The sequence below is a fragment of the Pogona vitticeps genome, chromosome 7 (assembly GCF_051106095.1).
Source record: "Pogona vitticeps strain Pit_001003342236 chromosome 7, PviZW2.1, whole genome shotgun sequence".
NCBI lineage: Eukaryota > Metazoa > Chordata > Lepidosauria > Squamata > Agamidae > Pogona > Pogona vitticeps.
This window is the reverse complement of record NC_135789.1, coordinates 28,623,461-28,636,669: the sequence shown is the minus strand read 5'-3', so window position 1 is coordinate 28,636,669 and position 13,209 is coordinate 28,623,461. Positions and strand designations below refer to the sequence as shown.

At 41.6% G+C, this 13,209-nt stretch overlaps 2 protein-coding genes across 10 annotated transcripts in view; both read left to right on the top strand.

Annotated features, from left to right (window-relative positions):
* Nucleotides 1-5,298, top strand: part of VEZF1 (vascular endothelial zinc finger 1) — a 29,774-nt gene extending 24,476 nt beyond the window's left edge. For 2 of the 9 annotated variants that reach the window (XM_072978474.2, XM_078379275.1), the window contains exons 7-9: nt 1,188-1,226; nt 2,120-2,164; nt 2,814-5,298. In XM_072978474.2, coding sequence (XP_072834575.2) covers nt 1,188-1,226; nt 2,120-2,164; nt 2,814-3,238 — 509 coding nt within the window. In that variant the 3' untranslated portion in view covers nt 3,239-5,298. Of the gene's footprint in view, nt 1-1,187; nt 1,227-2,119; nt 2,165-2,810 lie in introns of all 9 variants that reach the window. The other 7 variants (XM_072978473.2, XM_072978475.2, XM_072978477.2 and 4 more) reach the window with 4 other exon arrangements.
* Nucleotides 1-13,209, top strand: part of LOC140701746 (uncharacterized) — a 443,504-nt gene that overhangs the window by 49,026 nt on the left and 381,269 nt on the right. The gene's annotated exons all lie outside the window — the stretch shown is intronic.

Below are 13,209 nucleotides of genomic sequence, written 5' to 3'. Positions count from 1 at the left end.
GAAATGTGTAAAAAAAAAATAAGGGGGGAGTTTTAGAGACGGAGGTCAACAGAGTCCCTTTGAAGCATTCCTCATGAGTTGAGGAGCTCTTATAACAGGAAGAAAAGGAGAGAGCTGCCACATAAGTGGAAGCTGGGTATTGCGATTCCACAGGTGGCCACTTGTTTGAGACAATAATCAAAGCCCATTGGCTGTTCTTCAAGGCAAGTCTAAATTCAGGCTAGTGCAAAAGGGGCTCTGTTGGGTTTTCTCAGTAATTCAAGACAAACAGTCTCTGTGCACCTCCTTGAAGTGCAAGATAAAGGGGCATCAAGAAGAAGAGCTGGTGAAAAGATTTTGGCTGGTAATTGAAGTGGAAAAGCCTGAGGAGAAGAGTAGGAAAACGGACAGGGAGAGCAGAAACTAGAACATGCAGCCTTTAGCTTCAGTAGATTCCGAATCACATGAAAGGTGTAGGAGTTGCACCCTATTGAGATGCGAGATTTGCTACCAAAAAGGCAGACACGCAAGTAGGCAAAGAAGAAATAGCAAAAGGTCTAATTTCCATTCCTGTTCTGGCTTCCTGGGACACAAGGCAGGATGTTGGTTCCAGGAAACCTGCATGTCACTCCTCTCTCTGGCCCGATTGTCCTGCAGCTAGGGATCAAGTCCAGCTAACCAGCAGTGCGACTTGGTGCTCCTGGGCATCAGCTGTCTCTCCTTTTCCCTGATAATGCAAGCCAGGATGTTGCAGGTTCATTGCTGAGACCTGCTTCTCAGTGGTTATTGTGCTCAACCATATGCGTGTCAGGGATCCCAAGGAACCTGGTACATGGTACCAGATCAAACTGTGTTGAGTTAGTGGAACCTACTGTGCTGTGCAAGCAGAAGATGGCCGATTCAGTCCCTGGCATCTTCAGTTTAGAAAGATCTTGGTTTAGAAAAAACTCTGCCCTGAAGCCTTGGTTGTTGGTTGGAATAGGAAGTAGTTAGCTAGACTCCCAGAGGTTGACCCATAGCTCACATTATTGGGAATACGCAGGAGCTGACTTTGGTTTGAAAAGTTAAAAATAGACCTGCCGGTTTTACGCTCATGTGCAGATTCAGCCTGTTTATTTCTTACAAGCTAATAGAGGAAAACTAGAGAAATGTGTCATTGAATGGCTTAATTGCAACCCCTTTCCTCCACCTCCCAATTTTGATTGCAGAAAGTCAACAGACTCTGAGGCCAACTTCAGTCAAGCAAGGTAGGGTCAGATACGTTTATATAGCTTGTATCGTACGTCTGGACTCTCGGCTCTTTTCATTTCCTCCTTCAAAGCATACGTTTCCCCACTTCCCGGGGTCCAGAGGCAGCATTCTCTGGACTTGAAAACGGTAGTATAGGAGCTTGGCACTGAAAATAAGACCCTGGGAAGTGCTTGCGTGTAGCGACGATATTACTATTTGCCTCTTGCCTTTGCTGCTCTGGGCAGTCATCTCTGAATTGCCCGCCCTTTCTAGTTGTACAGGGTGAGGTACACCTTTTGTTTGCGCAGACATAGCCTGTCCACATGAGCTGTAATAATGGTATTGCATAGTTAAGGCTTCATGTCAATATCTGGTGGAATGTGTGCCTGATAAAAGGGAGTCTGGCTATATAGTCAGATGTGCTAGAAGGGGACATATGAGTGGCTTCATGTCTTGGCTTCATGCCTGAATTTTGATTAGGTTGAGGCTTCCAGCAGCTGCTGATCATTTTACTCAATGGGAGACAGCAGCCCCTAATTTTTTAAAAAATCTATTAGTGAGCACGGGAGAGATTCTATAGCTAGCCAGCAGGTGGTGCTGATTTCTTAGAGGTGTCTCTACATCTGATACATAGCCTTTCCAGACTCTCTCCCTCACGAGTAGCCCCAGGATCCTGTTGGCATATGGGATAAGCCAAACCCTTGTTTCAGATTCCAGAGCCACTGTGGAAGCTGTGACAACCAATGGATTGTGTTGCACGCATCTTACTGTCTGGGGTGTTGTAGTGCCTTTACTCAGTTATGCCACCAATTGTAGTGAAGTTTAAATCTTAAGAATGAAATAAGCAGGTAAATAGTGAAACCAGCTTTGTGTATTGGTCCCTAATAATGACTTTTTAAAACCTTCACAGAATGTCAGTACAACTTTGAGAAGGCTATAGAGTACGTACCATTCGGTATGTACACTCTCCTCTACTTATAATGTTCCTCATGAGAGGATTTTCTGCTAATACTGTGCTGTTTTTATGAACAAATCCCCCTTTTATACTAAAAAAAACCAAACCCTTCCAGGAAATGTCTTAAATTCAGATGAATTGCATGACTTAAATTACCATAGGTTGTAGAATTATAGTATTTAATGACTGAATGTCTGAGTAGATGCTGTTGGGAGTACTTATTGCTGTAGAGAGAAATATGTTGAATCATAGCTATTCTTGAAAAAAATAAAAATAAAAATCAGTAGTTTTAGCACTTTAGTAGGAAATCTGAGAGACGCATAGGCCAGTTAATAACTTGACAGTCTGCAGACTCTCAGCAGCTATTAGTTGAGCTGCTGTGGCGTTGTCAGAACTTTTTTGTTGCTCATGAGTAAACTGGTAGCAGAAAGCCTAGAGGTCTAAGGGGCCATGTCTTGTAGTGGGACAGGATGCATAGATGTGAGGAGGGCTGGATAGACAAGAGTGCAAGAAGGCACTTCCATGTTTCAGCTTTAAATTTAATTTACGACCTGGCCTAGCAGTGGTTCAAAATCTTCTGTTGTGCATTTTTAAGAAAAATAGCAACAACTTTGGTCTCTCTTTATCTTGTTGTGTTTTTTTCCAGAAGCTGCTAACTTATGCCAGACCTCTACTTCAGCCACTACACCGGTGACTCTCTCTACTCCCTTCAATATCACCTCCTCAGTGGCATCCGGGACAATCACCAACCCAGTCACAGTGGCTGCTGCGATGAATATGAGAAGTCCCGTCAATGTCTCCAGCGCAGTTAACATCTCCAGTCCAATGAGCCTTGGCCATCCGGTCACTATCACCAGTCCGTTGTCTATGACCTCTCCATTAACGCTCACCACCCCTGTCAATTTACCAACTCCAGTAACCGCTCCAGTGAACATAGCACATCCAGTCACCATAACTTCTCCCATGAACCTCCCGACACCAATGACGTTAGCTGGCCCATTAAATATTGCAATGAGACCTGTGGAGAGCATGCCCTTCCTTCCCCAGGCCTTGCCAACCTCTCCCCCTTGGTAGAAACAAAGCAAAACAGAAAACCTCATGGCAGTATTAAAAGAAAAAAAGAAAAAGGAATGAAAAGCAGGTCCTTACCAGCAGTTATATATATATATTTTTGGTTCGTTGTTTTCGTTTTGTTTATTTTTAGTTAACAACAGTAATGAAACCAGGACTAATTTCAGCTGGGGCAAGAATCATGCACCAGTCTAAAAAAAAAATATTTTTTAAAAAAGCTATCCAAAGTGTCCCTGTTAGTTAGCTGGCTGTCATTTTTTTTTCACTGGGTCACTTAGTTTCCTGTTAGCTGGCAGTGATGTCAAAAGGAGCAGGTTAGAGCTCTATACAGAGACCCACAAACATACATGTATTAAATTCAGCATTATTAAATACCCTGGGAATTGCAGGCAAAGGAATGGTTTTAATTCAAACACTAGAAGACTCAAAACGCAGCACTGTATCACATTGTGGAGATGAATCACTTTCATTTGCCAGCTGTATCCCTCTGATTCAGAAAAGTAGAATTATAGTGTTCGTGTTTTTTTTAATAAATGCATTTCATGGTCCTATTTTATTTTTTTAAATGCATTTTGAGTAATTATGCATTTTCACCTTTTGGGAATATGATGATTTCAGGCCAAATTCCCTATGGGAAAAGTGATACCAGCTCTGATATGCAAAGCATATAGTAACTTTTATCGTTCTAACTACTAAATAACAATGGGGATTGTGACCTGATATTTGGAGATGTAAATACTACGAGACATATTACCCTAAGGGAATATAACATCATAGTCAACGTATTTAAAAAAAAAAGGAGAACAGTTTTAATGTTTGGAAAAAGAAACAGCAGCGGCTGGTGGAAGAGGATTTGAAAGCTACAGGAGCACAGTCTCGGATCAGACCCCCGTCTGGACTCTTTTTTTTTTTTCCTGAAGAGCAAGCGGTGGGCTTTTGAAGGACGGGAAAAATTGCTTTAAGCTGGAAGACTGTGGAGGTACCAGGGGGGGGGTTAGGATGTGTGCCTGCCCCCCATTCTTTCAATCGGAACCTGCTGATATTGTGACAATGAGAGCAGGTCTTGTTCACTAGATTTTCTTTTGTCTTATATAAAATGGTATACAGTTTTTATTCTAACCACTAACTAGTTAGGATGCCCCTTCAGGACAAGCCAAGAGTGCATCTATTTGTTTTGTGTTCTATTTTGTTTTTGTTTTTTTAATACACATTTCCCCCCCCCCTTCTTAATCAAGTGTTGTGCGGATCTCAACTTTGTAAATATTTGCAGGACACCCCTCCCCCCCAAAATCATTTGTACTTTTTAGTTAATTGTATTAATGCATAGTTCTTGGTTCATGGGGATTTCCCAGCAACTCTCTGACCTGTTTGGTGAAGCAGAAATCCCTGTTCTTCCCCACTTGGGTCACATTTTTTAAAAAAACTCACCACCAAGCTGCACATTCTTTATTTCTTCTGTCTGTACATAAAGTAGTATGGAAAATCTAGGGAAGCAGTTACTTTTTTTAGGCTATCATGTCACACTCATTTTTTAAATTGTTGTTTTTAAAGACTTACCCTGTAACCAAGATGGAGTAAGAAATAACTTGGAAAGGAAAGGTGGGGGTGGCTTTTGATCAGGGTGACAATGCCATAACGGTTGATATTTTAATTTTTAATGGGATACTGGCAAACCTGAGAGGGTCAGAGTCTGCTGTTTTTGTGTTTATACCCTTTGTGTCCGTGTAAAAGCAGCATATTTCGTACTTTTGAGGCAGGCGTCTTGGGTCCGAAGACGGATGTCCAAATTATGTGAAAATGGTTCTAGGGGCTTGGACTACATAGTTAAAAAAATGGGAAAAATAATAGAACTTAGTGTAAAATAATTTTATAAATGATCTTTTGTACCTTAGGACATCAAATTGTACAACTTTTGTATATATAAAAGCTTAGGAACTTCCTGTGTAGCAAAAAGAACACATTCCTACACTTTTAATGTATATGTTTGTTATAATGTCATGTAAACATATGCCCCATGTTTGTGCCTTTTAATTAGTTTGTCTCAATAAACAGAACTGTAGAGACCTTGTAGTTGTGTGTATTACCCTATAGTGTTTGCATGTATATGCTGCTTTTTTGTGAAGATTACACAGATGCAAGGATAGGATGATCTCTTTCTTGAACTACTAAAAGAATCAACATTGCAAGCTTTCGTGGCGAACATTCCACTTCACCAAGTCGGCCACTACCCTTTCATGGATAGTGCAGAAACATTGTCGATAAAGAGTCCCAAAAATCATGGCAGATGTGAATTGGTGAGGATTGACTGTCAAAGTGCTTTACAATTAAAATTATTGCAAAAGTGCATCTTTTATATATTAGTTTTGAAAGACTTTTGCAGGCCCTCCAGATTAATGTGAAAACGGTGTGTGCTGTTAATTTTTTTCCTTGATGTGCCACAACTCCTTAAGCCTAAATTCAGTTGGGACCGATTGAATTCTTGGAGTCTATTTTAGTGTTGGCCTACCATTCCGTTGGGATTTACATCCTGTGGCCGAAATGAAACTACTTGTACTACCCCAGTAGTAGCATTTTGTTGCTGGTTTAACTGCCATGATTCCGTGGAATCCCTTCTTACTATTATTATTCGCCATCAGCCTTTGCTTTTCCATCATGGGGCACCTTCCCGAAAGGCTTGGCTTGGTTTTGGCCTTCCATCCCTTTTCTTTCTCCTCTGGAACAATCTTTGGGAAAGTTTTGCCCTTCTGCAGTGTGGTGGAGCAAAGTGGGCCTGATCTGGCTTGGGATCTGGACCCGTTGACCCAATCTAGGTCCCAGAAGCCCCAGACATCCCCACAGCTGGGCCCTTCACCCCAAATGTTAACTTCTGAATCCTCGAGGCCCCCGCCCCTTTGTCAGACACCCCCAGGAGCAGGATCCCACCGAAGGAGAAAGAAGAGGTTGCTCTCATATGGGGTGGGACATAAAAACAGTTATGGGGGGGAGGAAGTGATGTCCAGAAACAAGGGTGGGCGACACTTCATTAGATCCTAAAATCTCACACTGAATGGCATTATTTAGAAATGGCATTCGTGCCTTGAAATTAGGATTACTGCTCTTTTAAAGAACCTCAAGCCTTTGAGATGGTTGCTGCTTTTCTGCATGCACACCTTATTAAAGGGTGGGAAGAAAGCCCTTAAGAGACTAGAGGCCTTTTTCACAAATGACCAGAGTCCTTGTGGTAGGAGGGAAGGGTTGTCTCTCTCTTTGGGCTTGCCCCCCCCCAAAAAAGTGTTTTGTTCCAGTGGCCAAACAAGACATTTTAGAAGCATCCTTATGGGGGAGGTCCCAGTCCGCCTGCCCTCTTCCCTCAGAGAAAAGACAGAAGACGGGTGGGGGGGTTTGAAACTCTCTCAGCAGGAATTAAATCCTTTTTTATTTTTGCGGAAAAGAGTGAGGTTCATGTGCAGAAAAGGACCCCCCCCCCAAAAAAATGTTTTTATTGCTAGTGACAATAGCTTGTCAAAACAATTGTTTTCCTCTCAGAACAAAGCCCCTCCCCCCAAAAAAACCACTCTCCTCAAAGGCAAAGACGTTTCCTTCTAAAAGCAAAGGAGCTTGACTTTTCCCGCCTTTTTGTCCCCGAAGGAGAAAGGAGCCATTTGTTCTGTGTGGGGAAAGCTGAAGCCCTGACAGGACTGAGGAGGCCTGAGGGTGGGAAGACCCCATTAGCGCTTCCAGATCGCTGCCGTTGGAGCAAATGAATTGCGGCTACAAAATTAATCCCTACAGATCTTGCCTGTATCCTCACAAGCAGATTAAATCAAACCTAATAGGTATTGGGTTTTTTTCCCCTCCACCTCCGCCCCTTTCTTTGACAAATCTCCCCGAAGATGTTTCTAATTAGTTTCTTATAGTCCATTCTTATATAACTGATGTTTTATAGCAATTTATGTCTCTTCGTTTCTCTTGCCCACTGCCCAGAGTAGCGATTTGCTCATATACTTAAGTGGGCGGTAGATCAATCAAATAAATTAATTCAATCCTTAATTGAAGAAACGGAAGAAGCGTCTTCCTGTATACCCTGAATAAGAAGCCTTGCTTAGCCCATTCCGATCCTTTAAGAGCAGATGAAGGAATGAAATTAAGCCATCTCAGGTTTCTGTAAAAACATATATTTATTTATTTACAATATTTTACCCTGCCTTTCTTTTGGGAGTGCAGAACTGTTTCCCCCTAAAAGGGTGAGGTTGAGGGCAGATACTGTATGGCTGCTCATCTCAATGCCAAATTACTGAGGACCAAACCTATTTGAAACCACTTTTACTTCACATTTCCACCACCACCCTTTTTGGGAATAGGAGTCTAAAAGTCCCAAAACAGATTCCTGAATCCAGTTGTCTAAACCAGTGGTTCTTAACCTTTTTGAAAGAAACGCCCCCTTGAGCCATTGAGGAAGTTATCATCGCCCCCCTCCCCGCGGTGATGATATCTTTTATTTATTTATTTATTTATTTATTTATTTATTTATTTATTTATTTATTTATTTATTTATTTATTTATTTATTTATTTATTTATTTATTTATTTATTTGAGACACTTAAATCCAATGACCCCTGAAAACAAAATTGAATTCCAAGAAAATGAAATGCCCCCCAAAAAGTAACATTTAATGATTTAGTTGCAAGTGAATTTTAAGACGCAAGACGAAATATAAAAAGGGCATAAAAACTTGCAGGAACTAAAAATTTCAAGACAAAAAGTCTGAAACTAAATTAAAATTGTAGGAAAATATATATTCATGCACACTGTAAAAAGGCTGCAGCCATCTTCACAGGTTTGGCTTGCTCCAACACCCCCCTACCGCCCCCTTCTGCTCCAGCGCCCCCATGCCGCCCCTTTTCGTTCTACCGCCACCCTAAAAAATGAAATCGCCCCCTGGGGGGCATTATCGCCCACGTTAAGAACCACTGGTCTAAACCCAGAGCTTAGAAAACAGCTCAGTAAAAAGAATCAAGGACAATTCTGGACCCGGGGTTGCATTCTTTTAATGCCACCGATCCTGCTACTCTGCCATGGATTTATCACATTCAATCTATAACGCCTTTCTAAAGAGGGAAGGGGTGGTTAAAAAGATGTTAATTCTGCTCTTTTGTTTCCTGGCCATCAAAAGCCAGTTTGAATTAGAGCATCTTTCCTTCATCTGAAAGACACACAAACTTCAAAGATACCCTCAGAAAGAGCCTTTCAAAGCTGAGGAGCCATCAGTCCTGCACATATGATTTTTTTTTTTTTTACTTACCTGTGTCCTAGTGAAATATTCAGGTAGAAACCTGCTGGATAGGCTGAGAGGTTGGGAGTTCGATTCCCCACGGGCCCAACTTGACAGGGACTGGATTAAATGATCCATAGGGTCCCTTCCAGCTCTGCAGTTCTAAAATGATGAGGATGAAATAGATGATGATGACAAAATATATTTTCTACCCTTAGCCTGGGCTTTTGGGGGATTTATAGGTTGCCAACCCCCTTTGAACTTAGCCCAGAGGGTTCAGATTTAGGCTATATGCACAGTGAAGTTTGTAACAGCAGCAGTAAAAATAAATAGATTGTAAGGAGCTCGGTGTAGTATACTATCATACAAACTTACTATTCTCTCTAATAGGATACACAGGTGGTTGGATGCAAGCAGAAGCCGTGTCCAAATAAGGGTGCTGAGAAATGAGAAGTGGCTGAAAATGTAGGTAAAGCTCAATACACGTGGAAGAACAAAAGATTAATGTGTAGCAGAATAACAGAGATGCTCGTCTTTGAGAATGAGGCGTGCTCAAGAAGTGATGAACGGTGAATATCCACTGCAAAGATAAAGTCAGGAGGAGGACTGAAGTTATGAGAAGACTAAGGTGGACACTCACGTATTACAAGACAGAGACCGTGCATCACCAAAAAGAGAGAGAGAGAATGGATGAGGTAAGTGATTTGGATACAATTACAAATTTTAATTTATATGCAGAGAGGCAGAATTAGAAATCCTTTTTTTTTTCTAATTCAAACAAGTACAGTAAATGTCACTTGAGCAAGGAAGGAGAGTTTGGCCAGCTGACCGGTGTGACTACTGGGTCTGTTGTCCTTTTAAATGTACCCGCTTCGTATTATGACTTAGGGGAGATCAGTGGCAAAATGGTGACGTTTGAGCTCTGATTGAACCCCAGGTCCTATAGATTTTGCTTATATGGGAGTCACATGGATGGTCCATTTAATTCAGCGCTGTTTCAGCCTTCCTCAACCTGGTGTTCTCCAGATGTATTCAACTACAATTCCCATAACCTCACAGCCAGTTATTGCACAGTGAAATTATAGGAGTTAAGAGTCCCAACACATCTGGAGGCCACTGAATCTGGAAAAGTGTCTGTTTTAAATGATGGCCGGGCGTACCACATGGCCTCTGGGGGGGAGGTCCTTGTGCATTTTTTTCTAAGCTCCAGAATCTTCCAAGGCCTCTGCGCATGTGCAGAGTTAACCCATTAATGTGAATTCGCAGAGGACCACTCGAAGAACCAGAGTTACAGGTAAGTAACCTCTCTTTTTGAATGATGGCCTTGCTAATAATTCCATCCTGAATTTTAGGCTTATTGCTATAGGTTAAGTTTTATGCCCTGTTTATAATCCATGTTTTTCAAACAAATTAAGACTGGTTGGCTAAGATGTGACCAAACATTTGCTCATTCTGTTTTAAGGCCAGCTTATAAACAATGACAACAATAATACAATCAATATTAAATAAAGACATAATAGAAATCCTATTTTTTTCCTCTCCCCTTCTTGGATGTAATGGAGTTTTGGTACTAAAAGAGTTGTCCAGCTTTCCTTTCAAAACTTAATGGGCAGAATGTCAGACAGAAGTTATTTCAAGGAGGAAAGGTTTTAAATATTCCATGTGTCACAGGAAAAATAATATATGTGTGATTCCCAAAGAGTCATGGAGGGTCAGTGAGTGCATCAGTAAAACCATTTAAGTGTAATTAAAACAGATCATAAGCTTAACCATGACTCATACCTGTTGTACTGTGTAAATATTTTTGTAAAAAATTTAAAAACCAAAGGAAGCATTTTTTGGGGATTTCTCAGTAGAGGCATATGCTAGCGATGACTAACATTTGTCTGTTTTGGTTCCAGACCACTGAATGTTCCCTCTTTTTTTCTTGTTATTTCTTTCTTTTCCATAACTAACATTTTTCTTAATGGTAAAGACTTTACAACTCCACTATAACAGACTGATTAAGTCTAGTTAAGTTGAACAGCACGATTCTCTGCAGGTTTACCCTGAAGTAAGAATTACTGTTCAAATAGAATTTGTTATCCAATATAAGTAAGGGACAACTCTGTCCCTGAAAATATTGTCATCTTCTCTCATTCTTCTTGTTCAGCCACACCGATTAGGGTGGCTAGGAATTGCAGGTTAACAATGTTTGGAGGATGACACATTGCCCACCCTTGCTCTATTTAGTAGTGTGTTTAGAATTGCTAAACATTGCTAGCTATGCTAATACATTCTCATATTAATGACAAAGCAGAGGGCAGCTCCATATTGAAATAGGCCTTTTTTTTTTCATGTCCTTTTCGCAATTCTGGAGTTTCATCCCAGGGTATTCTCCCTGATAGTCTCTTGAGGTTTCAATTCAATGCCCAGGAATAAGCCTCCTCAAGGAACAGGAAAAACAGGACGAAATATAACATGCAATATTAAGCACACAGTTTAAAATACAACATCCAGAATGCCAATCACCACGTAAGGTAAAAGCCTTCTCTAATTTGGTGTCCTTCCAACAAGTGGGGCTTTTGTTACAGACATCAAAACAGGTCACATCTAGATGTGAAAATGAAACCAACATAAAGTAGATATGGCTCTCTTCCTAAATAGTTAAAACTACAGTGCTCATTTTTGAGCGCTACAGTTTAACACCTTTAGTTAATCATAGTAGCAGTGGCCAGAGACTTATGGAAGAAGAAAAGCCTATTTTTGGACGTGGCCTCACAAAGTGTGTTAATGGATGCTTAAAATACCAGCACAGGTGAAACAAAAGTAGGTTTCTGACTGTCTACCTTATGCGGTTTGGGGATGAGGGAACAACAGAACACTGAAGCTGGAAGAAATGAAAGTTCATCTAGCAGAAATCTGCTTTACGTGGAGTCTAATTGTGGTCCTTCCTGCTCAGTATAATCTATTCCAGCCTTCTTCCATCTGGCGCCCCTCCCTTGAGGTATCAGATCATTAATCTACTGTACATCAATAATAGTTCAACCTTCGTTTTCAAAGACGATTAGATCCACCATTTACAAAGAAAACAATCAGTGGGAGGTTAAGGTTGAACAATAGTGCTTTGATGGACATACAGCAGACTAACTGGCCAATACTTAGATGTTATATATGGAACAATGATTGCATCCCAGTTTGGCAAAGGCTTGGACTGTTCTGACCAGCAGCTGTTCTTCGCAGTTTTTTTGACTTGGAGACTATTCCCGACACATAAATTAATCTAAAGGACGTGGCTCCCTGCAGAAAGAGCAATCCTGTATGTCCTTGGGAAACCTGCATAGTCCCAGGAGAGAACAGGAAACCATTTCTGAGTCTGTATTCCATACCTGCAAAATCCTGGAAAAACTCACCATAAATTGCAATGGACTTGAGGGATGTAATGAATTAATTTTAACCTGGAGACAGTAAGGATTAGTCTGTGGCAAGGGCCATAATCCAGTGGTAGGGTTTATAGCCTTGTGGGTGGAAATTCTTAATTGCAATCCTTCCGATATCCAGGGAGGACCGGGGTGACCCTGGAGAGCTGCTGTGCAGCTGAACGAGATGGCAACACGAGATATCCAGATGATCTGGGTTAGTATAAACCCATTCTCAATTGTTGGGAAAGAGTGAGAGCTTGGTAGCGGAACATACGCTTCTTAAATAGAAAGTCCAAGGTTCGGGAATGAGAAAAGACTTTTGCCTGCGAATCCTGGCAAGATGTCCTACTCGGAGTAGACAGTACTGGTGGACTAGTGGTTTGATCTGGTAGCACAGGGCTTCTTCTGCTCCTGTTTAAACTGACCTGTTACTTAGAAGCAAGAATTAGAACCTTGCTTTCTTTTTAGCAGAAATACCATAGCTTGGTGTTAAGAGTGCATCCTTGGGATGCAGAAGGCCCCCAGCACAGCTAAGAAAGAACCCTATCCATAATCTTAAAGAGATGCTGCCAGTCAGTGTTGGCCATATTGGGCTAGATGGAACAAGGATCCAGAGTAAGGTTGCTTCCTCGTCTGGACATTCCTTCATGTACCCTACCACCGATTGATAAACCTTATAGATATGTATGGTCTCTCTGGCTGGTAGCAGCCGTACAAGGGTCCGAGATTAGTGCACTCTCAGTCCGACCTTGTGACCTTTGACCTTGGCATCTCTGAGAGTTACCTAGGGATTGAAATGGGAACCTTTTGCATGGCAGACAGGCTGATGGGGAGGTACCTCTTCGGAATCACCCTACAACTTGGCGCTTAGTGGGGCCATCCCAAGATTTAGTTTAGTTCATTCATTTAAAAAAAACATTTATGCCTTTGGGTGTGTTTGGCTACTGCAACCCCCAGTTGGCATGGCAGCAGGCACCGTTTCATCTTAGACAAGTGCTTTGAATTTTAGCATGTACCACCCAGGGCACCCAGCCTCCTAATCTGCTAAGCAATTAAGAACTTGGGGGGCACAACAGAGAAACAAGACCCAAGGCTCTCCTTAAGAGTTTTTGGACAATGTCAACATTTGCCAAGCAACCTTGCTTGCCCACCGGGCGGAATCTGTGTCTATCTCAGTCCAGTTCGACGCAGGTTTAGCACACAGAACCAAACACAGATTCGAAATCCTATTCTTTTCCGATGGTCTACTCTTGAGTTTGGCTCTTAAGCCCTTAATGTATAAACACACCTGCTCCACCAAGGATAGCAAAGTTGGTTGCCCC